The 26494-nt window shown below is 30.7% G+C and overlaps 1 protein-coding gene across 13 annotated transcripts in view; it reads left to right on the forward strand.

Moving 5' to 3' along the window:
• The window catches only part of ZnT49B (solute carrier family 30 member 9), a 110849-nt gene that overhangs the window by 46022 nt on the left and 38333 nt on the right, over positions 1-26494 (forward strand). For 12 of the 13 annotated variants that reach the window (XM_085807938.1, XM_085807935.1, XM_085807936.1 and 9 more), the window contains 5 exons: positions 7559-7641; positions 16221-16288; positions 17677-17732; positions 24259-24361; positions 24440-24495. In XM_085807938.1, coding sequence (XP_085664064.1) covers positions 7559-7641; positions 16221-16288; positions 17677-17732; positions 24259-24361; positions 24440-24495 — 366 coding nt within the window. The remainder of the gene's footprint in view (positions 1-7558; positions 7642-16220; positions 16289-17676; positions 17733-24258; positions 24362-24439; positions 24496-26494) is intronic. The other variant, XM_085807937.1, reaches the window with a different exon arrangement.

The raw sequence follows: 26494 nt of genomic DNA on the forward strand, positions 1-26494 counted from the left end.
TTTTAAAATTGACATAAAAGTAAAGCATTGTTATATTACGGAGATTATTTTGTACTTAATTTGTCAGTGAAATTATGAAAATTTCTTAAAATGGGTCATTGAATGTATCTTAATTTAACTCCTGTAACCTTTGCAATTTGTTAATTCATTTTTGATTTCAGCTGTAAGCAGTAGTTTATAGTTCAACTAGAATTGTAAGTGTATTTTCATAAATGAATAGAAGAAAGCATAAAATTGTATATACTATACAATACTTATGTAGGGTAATCTAATAAGAAATTTGTAGTCATGTAATGTTTAATTATTTTGTTTGTCTCATTGGACAATGTTTATAAAATATATAAATGTATGGCTGAATGGATAAGCTTGCTGAACAATGGTTATTCATCTTGGTGTGGTTCCCTGCAGATGGGTTGACTGCATGGAGTTTTCATACTTTTTCCACATGCTATGTGAATTTGAACCAATTTTCCTTAGAAAGTCATCCATGAATCCTAAATCAGATAGCCCTTGCATATTTTGCCATAATCAACCAACTAGTTTATCATAATAAACTTTTTCCTTTTAGTGCTAGTGGCTGCATGGGCATTTTCGTGGTTTTCCCCATGTGTAACGTGTATACAAGCCAGTTTCCCTTAGAAAGTCCTCCATGAAGGCATCCCTCCCTTTAGGCAGATAGCCCTCATGTGCTTTGCCATAATTAAATAATCCAATTCAATCCTTTTAGTGCTAGTCTATAGCAAACAAATTTTACAGTTTTGGTATGATCTGTAAGGATTGTATTCTGCCTGCTAGACTGTAATGTCAAGACATACAGATCAAATAGAGTCTCCTGAATAATGGATGCATATTCTACACAAGTCTACATGCACACCAATCATAGACTATGTAAGAGATGTCATATTCTTTTAAAAAATAAGATCTCTCTGAATGATCTTATCATTTACTTGGAAGTAAAGAATTTAATACTCTAAATTTTTTTCTAGTTTGTTATGTCTGTTACTTCCTTGTCAGTGTTTTTATTCATTTAGATATTCTGGATCTGTGCCAGATGACTAGAATGGAGGAATTGAAGAAATGTTACAGAATTTTCAGCAAAAACAGTTTTAGTCAAAGCTGAAAAATTTACTAGAAGTATGACGTTGCATAATCAGAAAGTAATTTGTATTTTAGAGCGATATGGAACTCTAAATAAAATCAGCAGCAGATGGACAGTATGATCTGAGTTGATACATTTCCTTTACTTTTGAAAGCAGGATACTAGCCATTTTAAAGTTAATCAGCCTGTAATTTACTGCAATTCTGACACTTCTAGAAACTACCAACAGCTGAATGTATAAGGCATTCTAGTGTCCTAAACTGAATGCTAGCATGTGGATTTTTCCTCCTTTTCTTCTTGTATAACTAGAATTTATGATTAGTTTGTCTTAGAAAGTCCTCCAGGAATGCATTTCTCCTGAAGTCAGTAGCTCTTGTGAGCTTTGCAGTTATAAATTTTCTCTGAATCATCAACAGAATGTGCTTATAAAGCATAGGAAATTTCTCCAGTTTCACCCTTAAAATGCTGTATAAGGATCCGCGCTCTTTTTGTCTAAAGTAGTGCTGTAGAAGTAACGAGAAATTGTGTACCCGTATGTATTCGTTACTCGGTGAACCAGTACTCTTTACTATTGTATTGTTACTTGTTACTTTCGGTAAAATCGATCGGTATCCGTATTCTGAGCCTATTGTATCGGTCTATGGCCCTAAAAAGGGCCTTGAAACGTCGCATCGCATTGAATCATGCGAGTTATTCTACCCCGCGGGAACTGCGATAGGGAGTTTTGCGTTGCATTTTTGGGTAGAAATAATTCACTTTATTTTGGCTATTATTTTTTGGTGCACTCTATATGATTCATTATTAAATTTTCTATTGCTGTCAGGGCTTAGTTTCTAAAGTCAAAAGTGCCTACGGAAGGCTGTCAGGAAAATAGGAAAGAATAAAATAATAAAGAAATAAATGAAATAAATATTACAACAATAACATTAATTAGTAATTAAAATAATAAAAAATTACGTATTAAAAAACTTAATAATTAAAATAATAAAAAATAGTGATTAAAATAATGAATAATTAAAGTACATAATAATTAGCAACTGAAATATAAAATACTTATAAGAAAAATTTAATAAAAATGTAAAAACAAATAAAAATTAAAATAATTTTAAAATTTATGATGACTAGTTAAATAATAAAGTAAAATACCAGATTTTGTCTTATTGGCTTAGTATCGCTTCGTCCTTTCTCATTTCATCCCCAGCTCGAAAAAGTGTTATTTTGTTCGCTGCTTTCCCCCACCAATTCCCTCTTTCCCATTTCATCCGCTGTTTGAAAAATAGGTGTTTATTTTACGATAAGGCAAACATCTGTTTACTTCAATTAAAAGGGTTTAGAAATGACTGTTTCTACTTCGACTTAGCTTTTGATTTTTAATACTATTTAATATTTTATGCAGACAAATTATGTTGAGCAGAATAATGAATTTCAGACATGTTCAAAAGATGTGTATTAAATATAATAACATTTTTCTTATATAATATCCATTTGTTTAATTTCACACATTTCTAAAGCAACAGAAGTACGGTCTCACTATTTTAGCACACACATCAAAAACATGTATAATTAAGATTAATGTTACATTCTTTATTAAAAGTAATGGGTCCTCTTCCATTCATGCTTTTAGAGGATTTTACAAGTGGTCATCTTAAAAAGGGGATGTTCACTACCAATGTTTGTTTATGTTCCCAAAAATACAGATCTCTTAAAAAGTGACCTCTTAGAGATGTCGTAAATAGATGATTTGCTATAATTATTTTCCGATAGATAATGGAATTAATGTAATTTAATGTCAATAACTCGAGGAAGCAAGTGTAAATAATTCATTTAAAATAAAGAAGTATTTTAAATGATGAAAATATTCATATTTTGTTAATGTCAAATTTTAAAAAGAATTAATTTTGGACAAATTATGAAATCTAACTTTTAATGTCATCTTCTGGTTTCTATATTTATATCTGGCAAAGTTTCATACTCATTATGAAAAAATAAAAATACATGAAGTTCGAGACCCGTAGGACAAGATTGACATTGACCGGGAAATTTAGTTTTAAAATTTGCAATGTTTGATGCCATTTGTAACTTGCCTTCAGGTATCGCTTAATTAAGTTAGAATTATTCGGGGAAATAAGTTTAAATGAAGTGCAGCAAAAATAAGCATAATTTAAATAGTCGTAGAAGGAAGTCATGTGGTATCCATATCAAATTTTCACTTTTTCATAATGGCCATAAAACTTTCCCAAATACAAATACAGAAACTGTGAGACCGCATTAAAGATTAGCTTTCGTTATTCGTCCGTTATTCGTTATTTTGTTCGCTGCTTCTCCCCAGGGTGAATTTTCCCCGATTCATCCCCTTTCCAAAAACTCCTTGTTGAGAGTGTTATTTGTTGATACAAAGAATGCTATATTATAAATGTCAACTTGTTTTTTACACTTAACAATATGATTGATAAAAACATTTGCACATGTATAGGTTAAGTACGAATTAAGAAAGAACTTGAAAGAAATTTAGAAATTTATAAAGGGTAAGGAAATTTTTATGTTACTTTATTAGAGATAATAGTGAAGCACTAAATATTTCAATCAGTGTTATTGCATAATACTATGAGTATAGCTTTATTCATTTAAGAAATGGCCCACCAGCGGTCAAACGGTAAAATCGCTGAACACTGGTAGTTCCGACCTGAGTTCGATCTCAGGCGAACGGGCTGGCTTCATGGGCATTTTCATGGTTTTTTCCACGTACCAGCTTACAAGGCAGCTTACCACATACCGTACGAGCCAGCTTTCCTAAGAAAGTGCTCTACGAAGGCATTCTTCTTCTTAGGCACATAGCCCTAGTGTGTTTTGGCATAATCAACTAAACCAAATCATTTAAGAAATATATCAGTTGATCACTGCTGAGTGTACATCTGCTGTTTGCTTACAAAAACACTTTGTAAAGACATTTCCACTATTTTGCTAATAGTTCTGGAAAGCTCATAAAATCCGAAATTACATTACACTAGCTAACAGAGAACTTAAGTCTGTTTAATACAACAAAAATCTGCTTAACTTGCTTTCATGTCTTTGGGAAACGTAAGTATATGCAGAAATAAATATTAAAATCTGTCACATATATTTGTAAGGATGTAAAGCATACTGTTTTGGTTCACAATAATGATATATATGCATCATGTTACGACAGTTTTAAAAGATTACAAATAACTATACATGTGCTAGACTTCTAACAGAATTTCTGTTGTAATATGAATATACATTTATTATTATATGAGTCATAAAATTCAGTATTCGTCATTTTTAGATTCTAGGTATATGACAAAAATTTTTTTTTAATTTTCATTTTGTTTCTAAAAATTAATTCACTTTATAGCTTTTCTTCAATTTATTGTAAAGGAATAGGAGTTTAAATTTTGATTTATGTATAATATGATATAAATTCATCATTCATTAATAATATTTTATGTATAACAGAAAAATTATTATTAATGTTTGAAATTTTAATTTTTTAAATGATTTGTCTTACATTTGTTGTATATTTGTTGAATGCGTAGCTAAATATTTCAATTATACACAATAAAGATTATGCAGAAAACAATTCAGCTGGCATAACAGCTAATTGCGAAAGAAAAATTAGAATCTTATTGCTCTTAACTCTTAGTAAAAGCAGCCATTTTTAAATTGATGTTAAAATAAATTTATACTATTATCTATTAGAAAATAACTACACTGAATAATTTATTGACGACTTCTAGGTGGTCGCTTTTTGAAAGAGACCTGTATTTTTGAGAACATAAACATACGTTGATATTGAACATCACTTTTTTAAGATGCCAGAGCAAATGCACAGAGCTCCAAAATCCTCTAATAGCATAGACGGTCACGTTTAAAAAGGCTGACTACTTCTAATAAAGCATGTATATTAATGTTAATTATACATTTGTCACATTTTTACTTTCTTTCAAAACGGCGATACTGTGGTTCAATTGCTTTAGAAATATGTGAAACTAATAAAATGGGCTCTATGTTATAAAAACCTAATTATATTCAGATACACACCTTTTGAACATGTTTGAAATCCGTTATTCTAATAAGAATACTTTGTCTACAGAAAATATTGAATCAATAATAGAAATCAAAAGCTAAGTGTAAAGTAGTAAGAGTCATATCATCTAACCCATTTTAATTGAAGTAAACAGGTGCTTGCTTTATCGTAAAGTGAACACTTGTTTTTCAAACAGCGAATGAAATGAAAAAAGAGCCCACCAGAGCTCGAGCGGTAAAGTCGCTGAACACTAATAGTTCGATCTGGGGTTTAATTCCCGGCTAACAGCTGGCTGCACGGGCGTTTTCGTGGTTTTCCTCAAGTGTAACTTGCATATGAGTCAGTTTCCTTTAAAAAATCCTCCATGAAGTCATCCCTCCCCATAGGCAATAGCCTTAGTGTGCTTTGCCGTAACCGAATAAACCGAAACCGAAAAGAAAAAAAAGGGAATTGATGGTGGAAGGCAGCGACGAAACGTCGTTTTAGAAGAATGGGCTACATAACCAAATTTCTATCCATACTCTGGTAAAGAGTACATTATTTGCTCATCAAAAGCCTAAATTTAGCTAATGCTCGCCACCTTTCAGCAAATTTCAGCCACAGCCCCCAAACAAGATGATGTCTGGTATTTTATTTCATTACTTATTCATCATTAATTTAAGAATTAATTAAATTTTCATTTGTCTTTAAATTTTTATTGAATTATAATAATAATAATTTAATATTCTAGTTGCTAACTGTTTTATTATTGTAATAGTTATTTTATGTATTTTTTATTTTTATTTATTTATTTATTCATTCATCTTTCCTGATGGCCTTCCATAGAGGTACTTGGCTTTTATTTTATATATATATATATGTACTTTACATTTAATCATAATTTATTTAATATATATATACATATTTACATTTGGTAGTATTACCGATTGCAGTAAAAAGAGAGGTGCAAATCTAGATGTTATAACCGACCCATATACAAAATTTCAACGTTCTACAACTAATCGTTTTTGAGTTATATGAAATGCTTGCATACATACTAACACCTCATGAAAAAATCCCTTTTATGTATCAACTTAGAGTCATGTTAGCCAAAAAAATAATTCACATGGATTCCGTAATCGTCAAAATATGATACCCAAAAGTTTTCTCAATTACGATACTTACTACCTTTTCATTTCGTACAAGGAAGTAAAGAACTGTACATTTCATTTTCATTTCATACAAGGAAGTATTGAAATATTTATATACTACACTTAGGTATTCTTATATAAAGAATACCTAAGTGCAGTATATAAATATTTCAAATCAATAAAATCTTACTATGGCACGCTCAAGGAAAAAAATCAATAATCATCTAAATTTTCAAATTACAAACATAAATCTTAATGTAAAAAGCAAATACAAAATAACGCTTCATGCTATCAAAATTGCTCGTCTTCTTAAATATCGACAACTAAATAATATTTCAACTAAAACACATAATGTAAACAAGAGTTTGCCGATGCCCCCCAAAATTAAAAAATTATCTATGAAAAATATGAGCGCATTGTGACGCAACTGTATCATTCGTACTTGAATAAACCGCATCGCGAGTAACGAAATGAATTTGTGAGTACCGAATCGGTACTTCGAGTCAACCAATGTACCCGTTACTCAGTAACGAATACATGTGGTTTGCTCCAGCTGTAGTCTAAAGTAAACGTTAAGGAACCTAGTGAACTGTTAGCAACTTATTCGTGAGTTCAAGTAACTAAAAGTGTAGACTCAAGGGTTAAAATACCCTTTATTTCACTCAAAATGAGACCAACAGTTGGCCACTTTTTTAGGCTTACAACAAAGCCTCCACTCAAGCTTAAATTCAGAATAAGAAATAAGAACTAAATTATAACTAACTTAAAGCTAACACAAGTATCTAATGTAGTTAGCTGTTAATTTAAACTAGCCGCCGAATATCAAAAGGCACGTAATATACAGCTGAGCATAACAGCTTCAAGAGAGATTTAGCCTGAAGGTAAACATGCACTACTCGGACTCCTAGCTGTCTCTTACGAATTGAGCCTTCCTTAAATACTGCTTTTAACTCATTTGCATTCAACACGATTCTAAAAACTCATTCTGGTAGAGAGTTGTAAGTGGAAACAAGAATTGATAGGAAAGCACTTCAAAATTAAAATAACTGTTATAAAATTAAAATATACCTTACAATGCAAAGAATTTTTTGTTTTTCATTTGGCAGCTCATACTAATTATTTGTAGTATAATGAGGTCATTATGACATTTTGCTAAGTGAAATTGATTTTTAACAGTCTGTGTTCAAATTTCGAAAACAGGTTTGAATTAAATTATTTCAGTTATTATTTGAAATTTATTTTATTATGTTATTTTAGTTCATTTATTTTGTTATGCTATTTTAGATCTATTGAAGTCTGGGGCAGTCAGGAAGCTTTACAACGGGAGCTTAAACGGCGTCAGGAAGAAGAACAACAGTATCGCGATAGTAAGCTTAAGCAATTTCTCTTTCTTATTACTTTTGATTTATCATTTGTTGTCCTTTATACATATTTGTAAGTGGACACATGTGAAATGTTTATTTTAAAATTGTTACAGGTTTTCTGTAATTCCTAATATGTGATAATAGTGAAAAATGATGCAGGGCAATTTTTTTCTTTTCTTTCTTTCTTTTTTCTTTTTTTTTTTTAATTTTTTATTTTTGACATGAGTAATATAGCCCTCCATTAGAGGCAAACATGGTGGTAAAATTATTCTAAAAATCAGCAATTCAAAACATTACTAAAGCAAATAAGGGATTCTTCAATTTCCGATTACATTTAATTCATGCTCACATTAACAAGTCTTTGTGTTCTTGGCCCTCACAGGTTTATTTTACGATATGAATGTGGAACACATCTACCCATAAACATATTTTCATAAATTTTAACACATTCAAAATTTCATGTACTTTTACACACATATTTTCATACATTACAGCTCCATCAGCTCATTTGTTTTAACTCTCTCTACAGTTCAAAAACATTTCTGTATAAAAAAAATAATCAAGCAAAATAAAGGGGGAGGGAAATTAGTGTTCATTTGAATAAAAAGCCACTTATGAACTCTTACTTCCCTCAAAGCAGCGTAATTGCAAAAGAGCTTCAGACAAAATGAGCATGTAATGCAGTGCCCCCCCCTTGTGCACAAACTCGAAACACACCCCACTTGTACTTTATGAAGAGTATACTCGATAATTGATAAGAAATCGAATACAATGCAAATTACCTGATAAGCGTAATAGAAATACAAAATATCACACTGTTAACCGCTTGCCTGATTATCCCGAGTTATCCCGGGTTCGTATATATTGCAGTTAATTATTATCCCGAGAAAACTCGGGCAAAGCAGAATTTGTCAGTACGATTTGTTTTATCATGATTTCACTCAGCTTGGAGGAAATGGGAGGAAATATTCAGCTTTTATTGGCAACTCACCAAGTTTTGATGATTTCGCGGTTCTTTTGGCGGGACTGGTTACGTGTTTTCCCTATTGTCTAGTATATGTTGGCTTGTGGATTAGTAATGTATAAAGAATGATAGTTGCGTTGAAAAAAGTAAAATAATGGCGATGATGCAAGATAACGAAAGCGATGATTTTTCAGATAGTGATTATAAACTCAAGGCATTTTCCAGATGTTATTCCTGCTACTGAAAAAAAATCAAATCCAATGAGTCAGTGTCCTCTGTGCTCCCGCAAAAGAGATTCCAGAGGTAAGCCAGTAAGAAAAGAGACCAGATACCAGTGTATAGAATGTTAGATATCACTTTGCATCGTCCCTTGTTTCAAAAACTCTCATACAACGACTAATATTTAATTTTTTTTATTTGCCCGAGATAACTCGGGATAGTGAACTAATATAAAAACTAAATGCTTTTACACCTGTAAAAAATTAAAAATTCAACTTAGAACCTATATATTTTGTTTTGTTTCGTTTCCTAGTATTTAATAATAAAATAAAAAAATGTGATGATTTTTTGCAATTTTTTTCAAAAAAATGTGTAAGGGAAGCGGTTAAGCATATTACATAAATATACTGTATTTAATGATATTTGTTATATAAGACAATATTAATGTAGCAAGAATCAAGTTATTTCAAATGGATAAGTTAACTCGATTGATTGTTTATGTTTGTCCTTATAAATTCGAACAAGGTGCAAATATGCATGTGCATCAAGACTAGTAAAAAGCTTTTTGACAATATGAAGTGGCTGTAGAAATTTTGATTTTGTGCTTCTTTCAAGTAAATCTGTTATATCCTTTTTTAATATCCTTTTATGGTGATGAATTTACAAAATTATGTGCAGTTCTCTATTGCACTAAATAATAATCCTTCCATTTTGCTCAGAATTAATGTAAAAGTTTAGTCTGATACAACTTTTGACGAGTCAGATTTTCTTTTGTAGAAGATTGATTGCCAGACTTTCAACAAAATGTATGGGGTAGTTAACATTATCTTAACCAGAAAGCCAAAAATGGGCTGGAGTAAGAGGTTTGGGTTCATCTAACTCATTACTTATATGTGAGTAAGGGTATCTGTGATTTAATGACAGTTCGGTTTCAATAAAAATGGTTGTCATTTGTTTTACCAAGGATTTTCCTCGTAGGATATTTTATATTTCTCCTCTTTCATAGAACCTGCCTATCCAGGAAGCATGAGGGGTAATAAACTGCCATGTTATTTGATGTGTCTCAACGAAATTTTTTTAATCAGAATCAGCCAAAATGTGGGGAAAACCTTCCAAAAATTTTGTAAATAAAAATTAAATGTTCCAGATCTTGGGGTATTTTTTTGAACACTCACATAAAATGTTTGATCTTTGATTGAAATGAAACAGGTAACTTGCAAATTTCCATGACCAGATAAAAACTGAGTTACTTTAAGATTAATAAACAGGAAAAGACTCAAAAGGGCTTTCAATAACTCTTTGGAAGGCTAATATTGATATCAATGGGTAAATTTAAAGCATCTTTAATTCAGAAATCAGCTCTTTGATTTCCACAGAATCCATGATGACCATGCACATAAGCAAAACAAGCATCAATTTCCCTATTTCTAAGCAAACTAACTGCTAAAAGAGTTTTGATTACTAGTTTGTCGCTGCTGGTAATACTGTTCAAAAGGTGAAGAGAAGAAAGAGAATCACAACATATAAGGTATCTTGAGGATGTTATCCCATTATCCTTGATCCCCTTGACAACAAGATAGATACAGAGAAGTTCTGCTTGAAAACTGTGCATTCATTTCAAATACGGTTCATAAAATACCAAACCTTAGATTGGTCTTCAGAAAGAACCAATGCTAGACCAACATTATTGTTAATTTTGCTGCCATCTGAAAAGAAAACAATATGAAGATTCATTTCAGTAGTCTCTTTACAATTGCAGAAATTTATGGGCTCTAAAAGTAGTTGGATGAGGAATATTGGTAAAGGGAACATTTCCATTTTTACATTCTTCCAAAACATCATTTGCCAGTGCTTAAAAAAAGATTATTCTTATTTTCTGTTTTGAAATCAATAGAACTCCTAAAGAACAAAAGTAGCCTCATAACTTAATATTCTATAACCACTAATAATGCAAAAAAGAAATCTTCATTGAATCTTTCTCAGATTCCTTTAGTTAATAAGAATGCTTAATGATGCATCAGACAACAAAAAATTTACAGGTTTTTATCTAAGACCTATTAAAAGTGACTTCCCATGATGACATGAACATTGTTAGCGTAATGTTCAGATTCGTCCCATGTTAATTATAGTCTGTCATTTACTCAGTTTGGCATTTCACAGCTTTAGCAATGTTGTTTTTCAGTGTTGATGTATATAATATGTATTGTATCTGTCAACAATATATATTGTATATGTTTGTTGTTGAATGTTGAGCCCACATCCCACATGAGAACAAAATTCATATTTTTACTGTTTTAAAGTCAGTGAGAATTATTAATATAAAGTGATATTCAATAAATTTGAATGTTGCCTCAAACTGTATTAAGTTCCTTGGAGCATTCAGTTAGATTTGAGATAAAATTTGGATTAATTACTCAGCATCTGTAAACTTCAAAAGTATAATCATTTGAAATCCATTGAATCAATTGAGAAAATTTTTCTCGAAGAATAACATTTAAAGTCATTTTGTAGTTTTCATTGCAAATAGTGAAATATGAAATGTAATTAAAAAAGAATGTTTTAATTTATACATGCTTGTTCAAAAACATTTTGTCTATAAGAACTGCAGAAAGACAGCATTTAAAAAGTTAAAAGGTGTAAATTTGGTGAGCTTGTTTGTCATGGTTTTGTTAAAAATAGACTGTAAAGGTAATGATGTTTGTTAGTAGGTGTGATTTTGGGTGGGTTGAAGTTTATATTAACTGGAAAACTATTTTACTGTTTTTAGTATTAAAATAAAATTAATACTATTATGCTGCTGCGTCACTGCATTAAAAAGATAGCTGCAAAAGGTAAAATGTTGAAATTTTTAAGGTAAATTTATTCAGATTTAGTGAGATTTCTATTTTATAATAAATAGGTAGCTAGCAATTTAAGGATAAACAGTGAATGCAATTTGTAGAAATGGAAGGGGAAACACTTTTTTTTTTTTTTCTCCTTGTTGTTGTTAAAAAAATTACAGACTAATGTCTGCAGAGAAAACATTAAAAGTTTTCATTTTAGAATTTAGTTCTCAAACTGAAGCTGTGTTAAAATATTAGTTCTTTTAAAAAATACATTCCATAAACACTTAAGTGTTTGAGCATACTAATACCCCTGTAACATAAAGCAGTTGTGGAATATTATCAAAAATGATTGACTTTCTAGTGATAAGAATAATGTGTTACAGCATTAGCTAAATTATGCTGAAAAAGAATACGAAAGATATCTGAAAGATAGTATTAAAGAAACAAAGTTTAGGCCTGAAGTATGTATGTTTTGTAAATGGTAGAAATAGATGCTAATATCAAATTAAACATTTAGTTTTTGCACATACCAGGTGAAGTAGAAATAAAAAAAAAATCAAATAAACAAAACTATGACTTACGACAGAAAGCTAAATTAAGAAAAGATCATTTCATATTTACTCACTGTCCATTTGAAGATCCCCTGACTCCATCAACAGGGTTTCCTGTGCCTTTATTCAAACTAAATGTAGTTAACTGAATATGGTATAATAAGTATACTAATAACAGTGTAAAATATGAGATCCAGAATCATCGGGACTTTGATGGTTCTATATTTTAGATCATTAGTTAAAACCTAGTAACACGACATGTAGAAATTCTGACACTAAAAATGTGAAGTAGTGTTTTATGGGATAATAAAACATTTATGACCTTTAGAAAATGAAAATTTACAAAAAAAAAAAAAAAAAAAAAAAAAAAAAAGAGCTGTACATTTATTTTGTTTTATTTCTGCTAATATTTCCTCTTTAATTTTATAGATAGACAATTTCTTATTCATTTAAAAGTTCTAGTGTTCAAATCCTGTAACTGGTTTCGTCGAGAATTCCCACTAAACTGTCAACTGAAATCTTAATTCTCAGCAACCTCTTTGTCACTAACTTCACTATTAGTAATATTTCACAGATTTCAAAACCATATTACAGATTTTACTGTCCATTAGTTGACTGATGATTTGGGCGGCATAGTCATCCCAATGGAAAACTTTTTTTATACTATCTTCCTTTACTACCACTTCTGTACTTTTTTTCACAAATTCCATTAATGGAAAAATTTCACTTCTTTCTTTTGATATCCAGAAGTCTTCAAATTTGGTCATCATCACCATGATGACCTTGCGATGCTGCACGTAACAGAAGTTACGTTAAAACATTCCAAACATTCTAGAATGGTCTTGCTACAGATAATATAATTTAGCATTGATTTAAAAAGGCTACTTTACATCTGGATTTCAACATGCACTGGACTTGATATCTATTGATTTAATGATATGTGTGTACAGTTTGGAGAAAAGGAGATGGAAACGTTATCATTTTAAAACTTTGAGTGAAATGCGAGTCGAAGATTTGTCTTTATACTGAACAATTTTTGTTTCATCCAAACCAACCAGTTTCAAATATTGCCAAGCCTCAGGTGTGGAATGATCTACAAACCACTCATTTAGTAATATTTATGTCCAGACCTGGTGGCAGAGTAGCTGTATTGAGTGGCAGAATTTGGTAGTAGTTGAAGTTGTGTTACCAGTGTTCTTTTATTTGAATGGTAGATGATGAGGGAAATCTTTATTCCTTTAAATTCCCTAGATCATTTATTTTTTCCAGTCATGAAAAGTCTACATTTGTGCATTCCTGCAGTATGTGCGGATACCAAAATCATTAGTCTTGGTGTGGATGCTTTGGCACCATTTGGGTGGCCTCTGCAGAGATCGCCAAGCTATTTTGGATGCCCTCTATGTTGCCTATATATTGCCTGAAAAGATTAGTTTGCTGATTGATATAAATTTGTTCAAGAGGTAAATTTTTCCTATTAATGTGTCTGATAGTTCATCTGCAAATTGTTCAGATACTTCATTATCAATAGAAGTTTTTTTGCCTGGAACTTTCAACTACGTTATACCATGGCAATTTTTTAATTTGATTAACCAGCCTCCTGAGTTATGTGCTCTCAGTTTTAAGTTCATTTGCTCGTGAAATATTTTGGCTTGAACCATTAACATTGGACCCTTCAATAGCATGCTATTAGTACAATGTTGTCTCGCACTTTCAGTCATCCCTTTGTCATGATCATCACTTTTAAGATAACGAATGATTCTTTTTGTTAATCATTGCAAGTGCGCTATCAGAATCAATAAAAAATTCAAAAAGTTCTTTTTTTTCCCTCATTTTATTTTTTATGTCTTATTCTGTTGATTTCCCAATGACATACTCCTTGTATAATTTTGAGATGAGTGTGATTTCATTCATTTTTTACGACAATTCTTCTGCTTGCTTGCTTGGCATCAAAATATGCTTTCACTCTGAAGATTCTGCCACAGTTCCGGGATTAGAAACGCCTTTCGACATAATTGAAAATTCAAATTTTAAATTAAATAGGATAGCTCTATAATAATAGTTTGAGGATATAATAAGCTGTATAAGTAATAGAAGAGGGCAATTTGCTATGCTAACTGAACTTATTCCTCGGGATGTTTCTATCATCTCTTCTGCTATGCCTAAAAAAGATAATCAGTATGAGCAACATCACATTTGAAACAAATATGTCTTGGGGGCTTTACTTTTTGTTTGAATCAGATGGGAAAATGCTTACTCATGCAACCACTCAGTGGCTGAAAATGTGGTCATGGCCGGTGTCAATACATTGCCAGTCAGTGTATTGTTATTGGCTGTGGTGCAATTCTCTAGTCAAGTGTTTGAAAGTTACATAGCAGAATCTCAGTTAGTCAAAAGAAGACTCAGTTCTATGGCTCACCTTTTTCTCGAGTATTATAATTTTCATTCCTAGACTTTGTAAGGAGAAAAAAATTTATCTCCCCATCCCTGAAAAAAATTGCTGATGGTCTGGAAGCCTGGATATTGGATGACCGGTTTCAGACTTTGTACTGTATATATTAATAGAAAAAAGTTCAAGATTTAGTGCATTAATTTTACTCCAGTGCATTCAGTTACCACATGAACAGCTATAGATACCACATGCACGAACATTGTACTGCAATATTCAATTAAATTGGTATTCAAGTTGAAAATTTATTGGTGCATCTCTTATTTATCTATTCCCAGCTTATTAAAACTAATTCGGACCTATTTTGGTTTCTACTTTTTTGCCAGGTATCTGATCATTGTGTTCCAGCTTGAGTGTTGAGTTAACATTTGATTATGAACAAGCCTGAGTCTCAATTAAAGTAGATCTATAATGCACACAAGCAAGCTGAACTGTTCAGAATAATTTATACTTAATGGAAAAAGATGTAGCTTAAATGCAAAGCAAGCATTTGCCCCAATGTGCAGAATTTATATCTTATTATGGGAAATAATCCATTGTCTTTTGAGCAATATTCTGGGAACTGACTGGTAAGAATATTGTTTAACGTAAGGATTTTCCTCATTTCTTCATATCCACATTAGTTTTGTAGCTAAAGTAGAAGTTCAGAAGTGAAAGTTTAATAAACTTTTAACTAATGAATCAGATTCAGAAAATATTGAATTTTAAGAAATGATTGTGAGATGTTCAAGTTTTGAAGTAATGAAACATTTTGATATATTCATGATTTCTGAAGAGACGAGCAAAGCTCTTAATTTCAGGAAACAGTCATAAAACTAAAAATTATCTTATAATTCTGAGTCAGTTCAAATTTTTAGGTGTTGTCAGTGTGAAAGAATGAATATTTTGCATTGATATGTTATACGTAGCTTCTGTTTCAAAATTAAACTCCAACATTTTGCAGTATCCCAGAAAATGAAGGCAAGTTTTTTAAAGCAATTATGGAGGGGGGAAATTATTAATTCATAATGGCAAAGCTCTCTAAAGCTACCAGACTAAAGGGAAGGGATGTCTTCATGGAGAATTTTCTAAAGAAATTGATTATCATTCAACTTACATGTGAGGGAAACTATGGAAAGGTTCATTCAACTAACCCATTAGCCAGGATTTGATCCTGAATCAAACTACCATTGTTCTAGTGATCTTATCCACTTGGCTATTGGTGGGATATGAGAAAATTAGATGCCATTTTCTGTTACTACTGTTGTGGCGTATAGTGCTGAAGGTTTTGATAACTGCCAAAGGGTGAATGGAATTTGTTTTATTTCTTATGTTCTTTTGCATGCAACTTCAGGTAGAAAAATTGTCTTCTAAAAGGCAGTAGCTGCCTGTTGTTTTAAATGTGTTGTGCCTTTTCTGGTGCCATCAAAAACCACCAGAGGATGAATTTTGCCTTTTATTAACATTGCTCATTTTATCATATTTTAAGCATATTTTATGTGTATACATGTCATATATGGATGTCACATTTTTTAAAAATGCAGTATATTCACAAGTTTGGTAGTCTGAATTTGTAATTTTCTATATTTTATTAATAGATATTTTCCATGTGAAAAGAATTTTGAAAGAATATACTCGCTCTTCAATGCACAAAGAAGAACGTAAGGTATCTTTGAATCTATAAACTCTTTATGTAAAATCTGCATTGTATGTTTTCTTCTTTATCTTATCTGTAACTAAGAAAGTTCATTCTGTTTCTTTATTTTATCACTATCAAGTGGTACATTAGCACCATTTGCCAGCCAAAAGTATGATTATCCATGCTTAAACAAAGGCTTGTTTATTAGAGAATATACTTGTGTCTAATATTTATGGAAATTAAGCTCTTAAAATTTTGAAAAACTGTAATTATGTCAAAATTGATTATTTACATTTATATAGTCTATGAATTCAAATTGGACACTAGGCCTTGGAGGTTAATCAGAAAATATCTGGGGATTTGGTGTTGATAGAGTGAGTGAACATTATGGTCACAGTATTTCAGAAATTTTCATCTTGTCGATGCTTTTTGTTTTGACAGTCCATGAGGCCTTTATGAGATCCAGCTAGAGAGCTGAATAAAGTAAAGTTTGTCAGAAATTTTTAGAACAATTAACATGAGTGTTGGAACCATCAGGGCCTATTTGTGTGTGTTTGGAAAGAGATGTAAATTGAGAGCGATCCTTGCATATTGAGTGAACAAACAAGCTCTGGAGGTTAACCATTTGCTTTTTCTTTTTTCTTTTTTTTTTTTCATGTCATAGAACTGAATAATTTATGATTGATGTATTTACCTATGCAGTTAAAATTGTATACTTCATATTTTTATTATTAAGTATTTACTGTTGGTTGTCATCAAGAGCCTCAAAGACCATTGATAGCAGAATCCAAAATCTATCAATGAAAAGTGCTACTTGGGGTTTTGGTTCACTTTAAATGTCTACCAAATGGGGAAACCATGACATAAGAAATCTGGTACATTTGTAATCACTTTGGAATATGCTGCATTGTATTATAGATAAGAAATTGTTTCTTGCTGCTAGAAGAATGGTAGAACTATAAACAGCAAAAGCATCTGAGAAATTATTACTGACCCGAGTTGGAAAATTCTACTTCATTTTTTATACTCCCCAGGTATCATAACTTTGGAATATCATCTTTTCTTGGTAAAAGACAAGCATTTACAAAATTAACAATTTCAATATCAGGAACATCCTGAAAAATAGTTAAAATACATTTTTGATAGCAGGGGTTCGCTTAGAAAGATTGAGGTGATAGTAAAATGGTGTTACATTTTTGGGGAGATGTAATAGAAGCCAAATATAACTACTTTTACAAAATAAAGAATTGTTTAGTCTACATTGTGCATCATTTATATGTACTGAATTAAAATGTTATGAACTTTCTTGGTCCTCAGTGGCATATTTCTATGTGTATACAGTATTAATTTTTGATTGAAATTTTTATATGTAGTGAAATATTTTATTAATAAGTTATTATTTTGACTCCAAACAGCGCCAAGAGATGATATTACGCACATCTGGAAAGGTTGTGATGACAGCTGTGATAATGTAAGGTTTCTGTATGATAATCCGTATACAAATTTTTGTTTGAGTACTATGCATATCAATATATATTATGTTTTATAAAAGTTAACTGCTAATTTTATATGGTAAATATAGGATTTTTCAAAATCCGTTTTACATAAACATTGTCTTTCAACTGCTATATAAACTCAAGCAAACCCCGTTATAGCGAACTCAGCTTATAATAATTGAATGTCTATAACAAACCTTTTTGTCCTGTCCAGTTTCCCGTATACCAGCGGTTCTTAACCCTTTGACTAATACGTACCATCTAAACAAAAATTGAAAACCTCTAATACCACCACTCATGAGCAAAGCTCGGATTGCATAAATTTACGAGTGTTAGAGAAAAAATTCAATCAGGATGTTGAGGTTTTAATTTTTGAATTTATTAGTTAAAAATACTTTGCTTCTTTGCGTACCACCGGTTGAGAACCCTTGCCATATATACTCATATGCAGTATTAAGAGAATTTGAAAATTATGTCTATTTTTGTGAAAAAACAACCAATGAACCAATGTTTTTATGAGCAAAATATATTAATTATGCTGCTGAAGATTTATACAAATATTCCGAGTCAAATATGTAAGCATACATCTGTGTCTACAGAGCTGTGATTTAGGAGAGGATGTAAGCACACAAAGGATTTTCGGCAGTTTGGTGCTTTGTACCCCTTTATGACATTTGGCATGTTTTTAGCAAGACTTGGGTAAATTTTATAAGGTACCAGTGAAATGAGTAGGCACATGGATGATGGGATGAGATGGAGAATAGTCAGTCGACTTGAGACATGGAGCAAAATGGAGACATGGAGACAAACACAGGTGGCTAGCGAGCTGAATGTAATGCCCAGTGTCATTTGAAATTTTTTGAAATGGTTTCATGACACTGGATCCACATCAAGAGAACCTGAACAAGATCGACCAAGATCCACAATGATAAATAAAGATCATTACTAGTGATCAATGTAATGCCCAGTGTCATCTGAAATTTTTTGAAACGGTTTCACGACATTGGATCTATATCAAGAAGACCTGAACAAGGTCGACCAAGATCCACAATGATGAATAAAGATCATTACTTGGCACTTTCAGATCAGTGGTACAGGAATGCTACAACTTCACAGCTATTACATGAGCTGTATGCTACCATTGGAACCCAAGTTTCATGGTCTACAGCTGACCAAAGGCTTCTTGAAATAGGCTGCATGCCAGAAGACCTGCTGTTTGCATCCCGCTCAGTGCAGCACAAGCGAGCACTTTTAGCATAATGCAGACAACATGAGCCTTGAACCAGACTTATGGAGCACCGTGCTTTTTACTGATAGCTGGAGATTCAGCCTGGATACTGATTCTTAGTGTACTTGTATCTAAAGAGAAACTGGAACATAAAATAATTACTTCTTCAATAGGGTAAAGGATCATTACAGTGGTGGAGGTGTAATGGATTTAACAAGTATTATTTTTACACAGCCACACACCTTTGCATGTGTTTGACAAAGGTTGCCTGACTGCTGTGAGGTATGAAGGAAAGATTTTAGTTTGACCATGGTTCTATGTTCGACTTTTCAGTTATGTGGTTGATACTGAGTTCCTCTTAATGGACGACAACTTATATGGCATAGGGCTCAGCTGTTTAATGATTATCTGGAAATGGATTGGGCAACAGAAATCCTGACCTTAACCCTGTGCAGCATATCTGGGATGATCTTGTAAGGGCAGTTTCAACTGCCTTGCTGCAGAAGTGAGATCAGCAGCCATAGAAACTCCTCACCTCTTCCTGACCAGTATGCTTTCGTGCTGCCTGACCTGTCTGGTTGTGAGAGGAGACCATACCCCATATTGAGATGGATATCACAACATGGATTCTGGACATCTCTGCATTATATTCTTTACTGATAATCATGCATACATAAAATGCCTTTTGAATGCTATATCTTTTTCTTTGTTATAAATGTATATTCATAGCAAATTTCATGAAAATTCGTCCATTAGTTCTTCAGAAATTCAACATAATGTGCAGATGCTCTTAATTTTGCACACAAGTCTACTTAATGTTGTTTTATAGAGGCACGGGAAAATTCTTGATGTATGAAAATTGGGTACAACAAACTTTATGAGTAACTTCAACTGACTCTTTTGTATTTTCATATTTTTTTCAGAATATCTGCAGGTTTTAACTGAAGAATTATCAATTATTGAAATTATCTATGTTAAGGATGCTAGGATTCTATCCATGGTAGAATAGTGAAAAATGCTTACCAGGACAGTTTTTCTTAGGAAACATATGGTATCTTTTGCATTTGAATAAAAAATTTTGAATTGGTTCTCTGGTTCCATTCAAGTTCTTTGACAAAGCTGTGTCCAAATTTGATGCTATGGTGGAAATTTTTGCTGTTTAGAGAAAGTAGTGAATATATATTTATAAGCTTGGGGATACCCAAGTGATTTATCTTTTAGGACATGGAAATTTTGTATCTTTCTTGGTTTGTTTTGTGTCAGTAATTAAAATGCCAGCAAACTTCTCGCTTCTAAATGGGGGTTTTGGCTTCTTTATATCTTTAACAAATTTATGATGTTCTTTGTAAGGGCTATTGCACCTTTGCTCAGCAACCATGTATATCTTGGAGGAACTGAGCGTATTTTCATTTGGCATATGACAGATTCGTGATCTTATAACTAACTTCACTTTTCATATTTTTTGTAGCTATGAAACTTCACATATACTTTTAGTAATTACTTCAGTTTGTACTGGGAAAATTTTCTGTGTCAAAAATCTATCCATTTGCTGAACAATAAAGACATGGCATTCTTTATTAAAAGTAAGATAAGTATTATTTAAAAAATACAGAATGAAAATACCCAAACTGGTATCTCTAAGGGATATAGTTTATCAAAATCTATACTTGGTACCATGTGGAAAAATCGAGACTCAGTTTCTATTCCTGGGGAAAATGTTTCGATACGAGGGAAAAATTTAATAAACAAGCCGAGCATAAGTATAATTAAGAAACATTGTTGAAATGGTTCGCCATTCAAAAGAAGCCACATTCATTACCAGGGCATGTCCTATTTATGAGCCTGTATTTTAGATGGGCATGTTATAATTAAAGGGACATATCTAAACCATGACTTGTATGCTGAGTAATTTATTGTGTAAAATTATTGATATATGGTAAAACTGGAAAACTGAGGAAAAGAAAGTAATTGCTAATAATAGTACTTTTAATGAAACATTGATATTTTTTTAATTAGAGTTATATTTCACTTCTTTTGGGAGATGTGACAATGATAATCAGTTTTTTATTGATATATTTTTACAGGGTTTTGTGAAATTATCTACTTTTTTCTTATCAGATCAGGTATTAGCCAGCCAAATTTCTGGTCCTTTGATGTTTGTTATAGCAGGGTTCAGCTCCATTTGCATTGAGTGAAACATTTATCATAAGCATGTACAATTGAAGGATGTGAAAATTTCATCATGTCTGCAATGTTTTCATTGTAATAGTTACAAAACAAAAAAGTCAATATATTTCTTCCTCAATAATATACAGTTATTACATAAGAAGTTAAGAGATTTAGTTTTTGTTACTGCAAAAGAAGAATGAAGGTTTTTTTTTTTAAATGATGTAAAAATGTATAGTTAATCATTCATTACCAAATAGGAGAAAGATATATTTGAAAGATTTGAGGAATTAAATTTTGTATTTTTGAAGAATTTATGGAAGTTTTAATTTTGTACACAATCATGAATACTTACCCCAGGTGGCACACTTCCAAAAATAAACATATAATAGAGAGGAAATAGTGTATTTTTTGTGTTATTTAAATATATATATATATATATATATATATATGTGAAAGACCAAAGATAATGTTGAAGTGCAGTTTATAAGAATGAGCTGCTGCTTTGAATGACAAAAACAAATAGAATCAAAATTCAAAAACAAATTCATCACAAATAGCTACTTGTTGTCATTCAGCATAAAAGAAATATAAATATCAATATTAACAAAACGTTAATTTTACGAAATAATTAAACTCAGCCAACAATATAAAATACTTTAAATTAAAGGTTACTACATGTGCAATAACTGAGTTTCTGTGCAATTATAATTTCCACACTTTAAAAAAAATATAGGCATCTAGATGTACAGAAAAAAGTATCCAGCTTCATGGTATTTTTCATTTATTTCTACAAATATATGAATTCCGAATATCTAGTGATTTTATGCCCTTTTAAATTCTTTTCTCGCCAAACATGAAATAGGGAAGACTATGCAAACAGAATTTTTATCAGCATTTTAAATAATTTGAGTTTTAAAAATGTTCTCTACCCCACCTAAAAAAAGTCATCAAAATTGAAAAGTAAATCCTAGATTCTGGTATATTACATAAATTTTTCTGAAGTCAGTAAGAAAAATGAGATGTAAAAATGCTTTCTTTTTATAAAGATTGGCGAGAAGTTACTAACTTATTAAAAATGTGTTTCAGGTAAGGAAACAATCAGCCATTAAATATAATTCTTATATTCTAAAGCAATAGTGAAGTCATCACACAGATAATTTTTCTAAATGGCATTCTGAGTCATCAAAATGAATTTTTATGTTATTAAAATGTGTTTTATGAAAGAAATATTAATTTGTAAAGGGTTAAGAATGGAAAATCATTGTTTAAATGTCGTTTCCAAGTTTTGCTGTCTATTTTATTTTTGATACCTCAACATCTAACCTATCCTAACTATAAATCAGAAGATCTTTTTATTATAATGATGTTTTGCATTAATAATCTAAAGCAAAATTTAATTAAACAGAGATATAAGTGCATTAGTCAGAGAATAGTAAATTTTATGAATAGAGGATTTTGTTATAAATTTTTTATAACCAGCTGAAAAGAGAATTTTTGTGCTTATGTATGTATTTTGTTTTTAATTAGAATGACACTGTATCATGTCTAAGGCTCATTTTAATTTCCGTTGAATGCCATTTAATATGTGTAGGCTGTGAATAATAAAATTTAAAGGTTTTCTTTCAACAGTCGCTTCAATTGTAATTTTTTTAATTCTTTGTCTGTTATTGACTTAAAAATTCTCTTCAGTTACGTGAGAGAATCAGACCAATAAATCAAAGCTTGCAATTATATGTGAGTAAGCGTATATTGTTTTTAAGATGGCCAAAATATTTATAATATTAAATAATTAACTGGAGCACGCATTTTAAAAATAACCGAGGTAGTATAAAATTTGAAACATTAATCTAATAATAAATTTAGATAACTAAAACAGATTTTAGTAATCAAGAAAATTTCATATAGCAGAGAGATTCATAGGTATAGCTTGAAAGTAGAAAAAATTATAGGATATTTTGTTCAGTCATATAAATCATATATTTTTGGGGGGGGGGGTATTTTTCTTAAAAATATATATATATATACACCAGTGACTGTACAATTTTTAAACCAAAAATTTACACAATTTTTATATTTTTCAATTCATCTTAAATTATTAGCTACATTTTATAAGAGTAATTATTTCAATATGAAGTCCTACAGTATTCATTTATATTTTGGAAAACTAATATAAGCTTCTAAGCTATATAATAAGCTAGTATAAATTTTGCATAAGTTCATTGTATTTAATAAATACGAAAAAGGTCTAAATGATGTGTTTTAAATACTGCAAAAGAATTACCATGCCTGATACAGATTCTATTTGACTCATGTGTAACCGAAAACACAGACATGTCAAAATGATGCACATTTAAGATGACATTTTTGTACTTTAATTGTAATGTGCGTATGTTATTACATGCTTATATATGCAAAAGAAATACTGTACATAAAAAATGTGACAGTGAAAATTTATGCAGGTTTTGGAAAACATGCTCATATAAATGCATTAAAATAGTAGTTGAGGATTTATATAAATTTTTACCAAAAATGTGCATTTGTTTGCAGTAAAAAGCAGATGAGTTTAACTTAAATTTTTAGCAAAATTGTATGTGAATTATAAAGAAGAGCAGATTTTTGCCATTTTTGACTAAAAATATATGTTTATGCAATGCAAAAAATTGGAAAAAATATGTAAGCAATAAATGTATGTGAATCCTCAAAATATACAAAAATTATACCTTAAACCTATGAATAAAGTATCAAGATATGTAAACTTAATTTTATTGAAACGTAAAAACAGACATAAATGTACACCATTTTTTCCCAACATATGCCAAGAAAATTGTCTATTTTCTTATACAAAAGGTCATTCATAAATTGCACAAATTTTTCATTTGCAGTATATGAATGCATGCTGCTTGGGATCTTTCATATTTTGTTAATTATTTTACATTAATTTTTGCAGTAATTTTGCATTCAAATAAAAACTTTCAGTGTTCTAAACCCCATTCATATTTTCTATAATATGATTTTATTATGTAAATTTTGTTGTTAATAATCATGTGCTTTATGTGTTAATGCATTATTTTCTGCCATCAGTTAAGACTTGATTATGTTTATAGAAATGCCACAAATTTTGCTTTAAAGCTCACTGCTTGGCTTTATACTGGTTCTCATAGTATGTTTGCTGAAGCTATACATTCCTTGGCTGATACTGGGAATCAGGTTAGAAATAACTTAAACTTTTTAATCTATTGCCATTTTATTTAATGATGGTTTTCATAAATTAATTTTAATTTTCAGTTACTGTTGGCTTATGGTATCAAAAAGTCCCTCCAAACACCAACAGAATATCACCCGTATGTATAAAAACATTGTTTTAAAAGCATTTATTTACTGTTATCTCGAATTTTAATCTATATCTATCAGTTTGCACTTGATTTATTATGTTTTGCCATGGTAATCATCAGTAGCTCATGTTTTCTGATTTCATTTACTTTGTTGTGAATGAAATAAATAATAGAATCTGCATGGTAAAATCTTATGAACATGGATTTCAGAACGAGTAGTTATTCAATGCTACAGGTTTATCCAAAAGTCAGTGAACTTCTAAAAACAAAGTTATAAATATGAATTAATACTTAATAGTACTTCAATAAGCACTGAACTTGAAATTATGGATGGAGCTTAAGAAATTTTTTATGCAAATGTATTACAAGTTGTGTCCACCGGATTGCATTCTGTTTGAAATTATGAATATGTGTGTGTGTGTAAGCTATGTTGTATTCATTTCATTATTTTGAATATATGTGTATGAACGTATGTGTGTATATATATATATATATACACACATAATAATTTATTTACTAAAGCAGTAAACAGTAATTTACCAAAACAGTATCCTTACACTTAATAAAACTAATAATTCACAAAATAGCATAGACTATCTCGATCTTCAAATCATTAACTACAAAAAAATTTTACTTTTTGACGAAACAAGAAACTTCAGTTTCAATACTAACAAATTAATAAATGGGAATTCCAACATATCCAAAAAAGTAATTAACAATACAATAATAAATCAAATACAACGAATTAAAAATATCTGCACAGATACGATAGATCTACAACGTGAATTTGCTCCTAATACCTAATCAATTTATTAACCATTGTCTTAAAAGAGCAGGCATTAAATACTCACTCTAAATCATTTAACTGATAGGGATATGATAATTTGTTCCTAAAGCTGAGAAGGCGGTATAAGTTGGATGACTATCAATTGAAGGATTTGTACATAGTGTAATTACAAAGCTGTATATAATGTAAAAAGCTAATTGTCTTCAGACTTATGTTGTTACTAAAAAAATGGACCTATTTCATAATCTTTAGTCTGTCAAATAGCTCTTTGACAGTGAAAATTCCTTTTTTCCTTTTCTTAATTTCTTCCTCATTACGACACGACAATTAGCCAGAAATTAATTAATTTCCATTCACTAGTATATTCAAAAATTTTTAACGGACTGTTTCACTCAAATAAGAACTCCACAACATATGTCCCTCAAGCATTCCTAGTCACTCCCTTTCCCATAAATTGCTTCACACAAGTTTTGCAGACTGAAATAATTCAAAGCCCCTGCTGCCGATAAAGAATTTTGGAAACGCAACCCTTCTGAGTAAGACGCAAAGAAAACACTGCCCACTTCCCACTAGAAAGAACGTAAGTTAATTAATGCTTTTTCTGGCCTTTTATATCTTCATGTACATTCCCTTTTCTTATTATATATATTTTAAATTTCAATTTTTATTTTGTTTTGTTTTTGCAAAGATTGCATTATATTTCTTATATTTCGTAATTTTCTAATGTTTATTTCAATTACTTTGAGTTCTATTTCATAATACCAATTTCCAATTTTTTACAAATAGTTTTGAATTAAAATGCATAAACACGAGGGTGTCAGGGGACAATTGCTCAAGTAATTTATAAATTTTACTGCATAAATTACTTTTCACTCAAAATTGAATTAGCAAAAATGCTTAATCAGAATAAGTTCTTTAGTGCTCTGCATTGGTTCTTGATCCCTTCAATTCACGGAAATATTTGGCCTCACTTAAATTGCCAGTTTGGCATCGCCTTATTACTTGAGTAAAGGACGAAACACCTTCGTATTTATTTCTTAATTATTGTTCATTGAATGTTAGTTGGTTTGTTCCCCTTGAAAAGTCAACTAATTTCCGATCAATGGCAATGATTACTTTTTACAATTTAATTTCTTTTTACAATTGAATTTTGTTTTTCATGATTTAATTCAAGTCCCCGTTAAACATTTTTAACAATTTACATTCAAGTTACTTTAAAAC

This window comes from Stegodyphus dumicola, chromosome X1, assembly GCF_044657685.1.
Source record: "Stegodyphus dumicola isolate Sdum_Otavi_A_Nest chromosome X1, ASM4465768v1".
Taxonomy (NCBI): Eukaryota; Metazoa; Arthropoda; class Arachnida; order Araneae; family Eresidae; genus Stegodyphus; species Stegodyphus dumicola.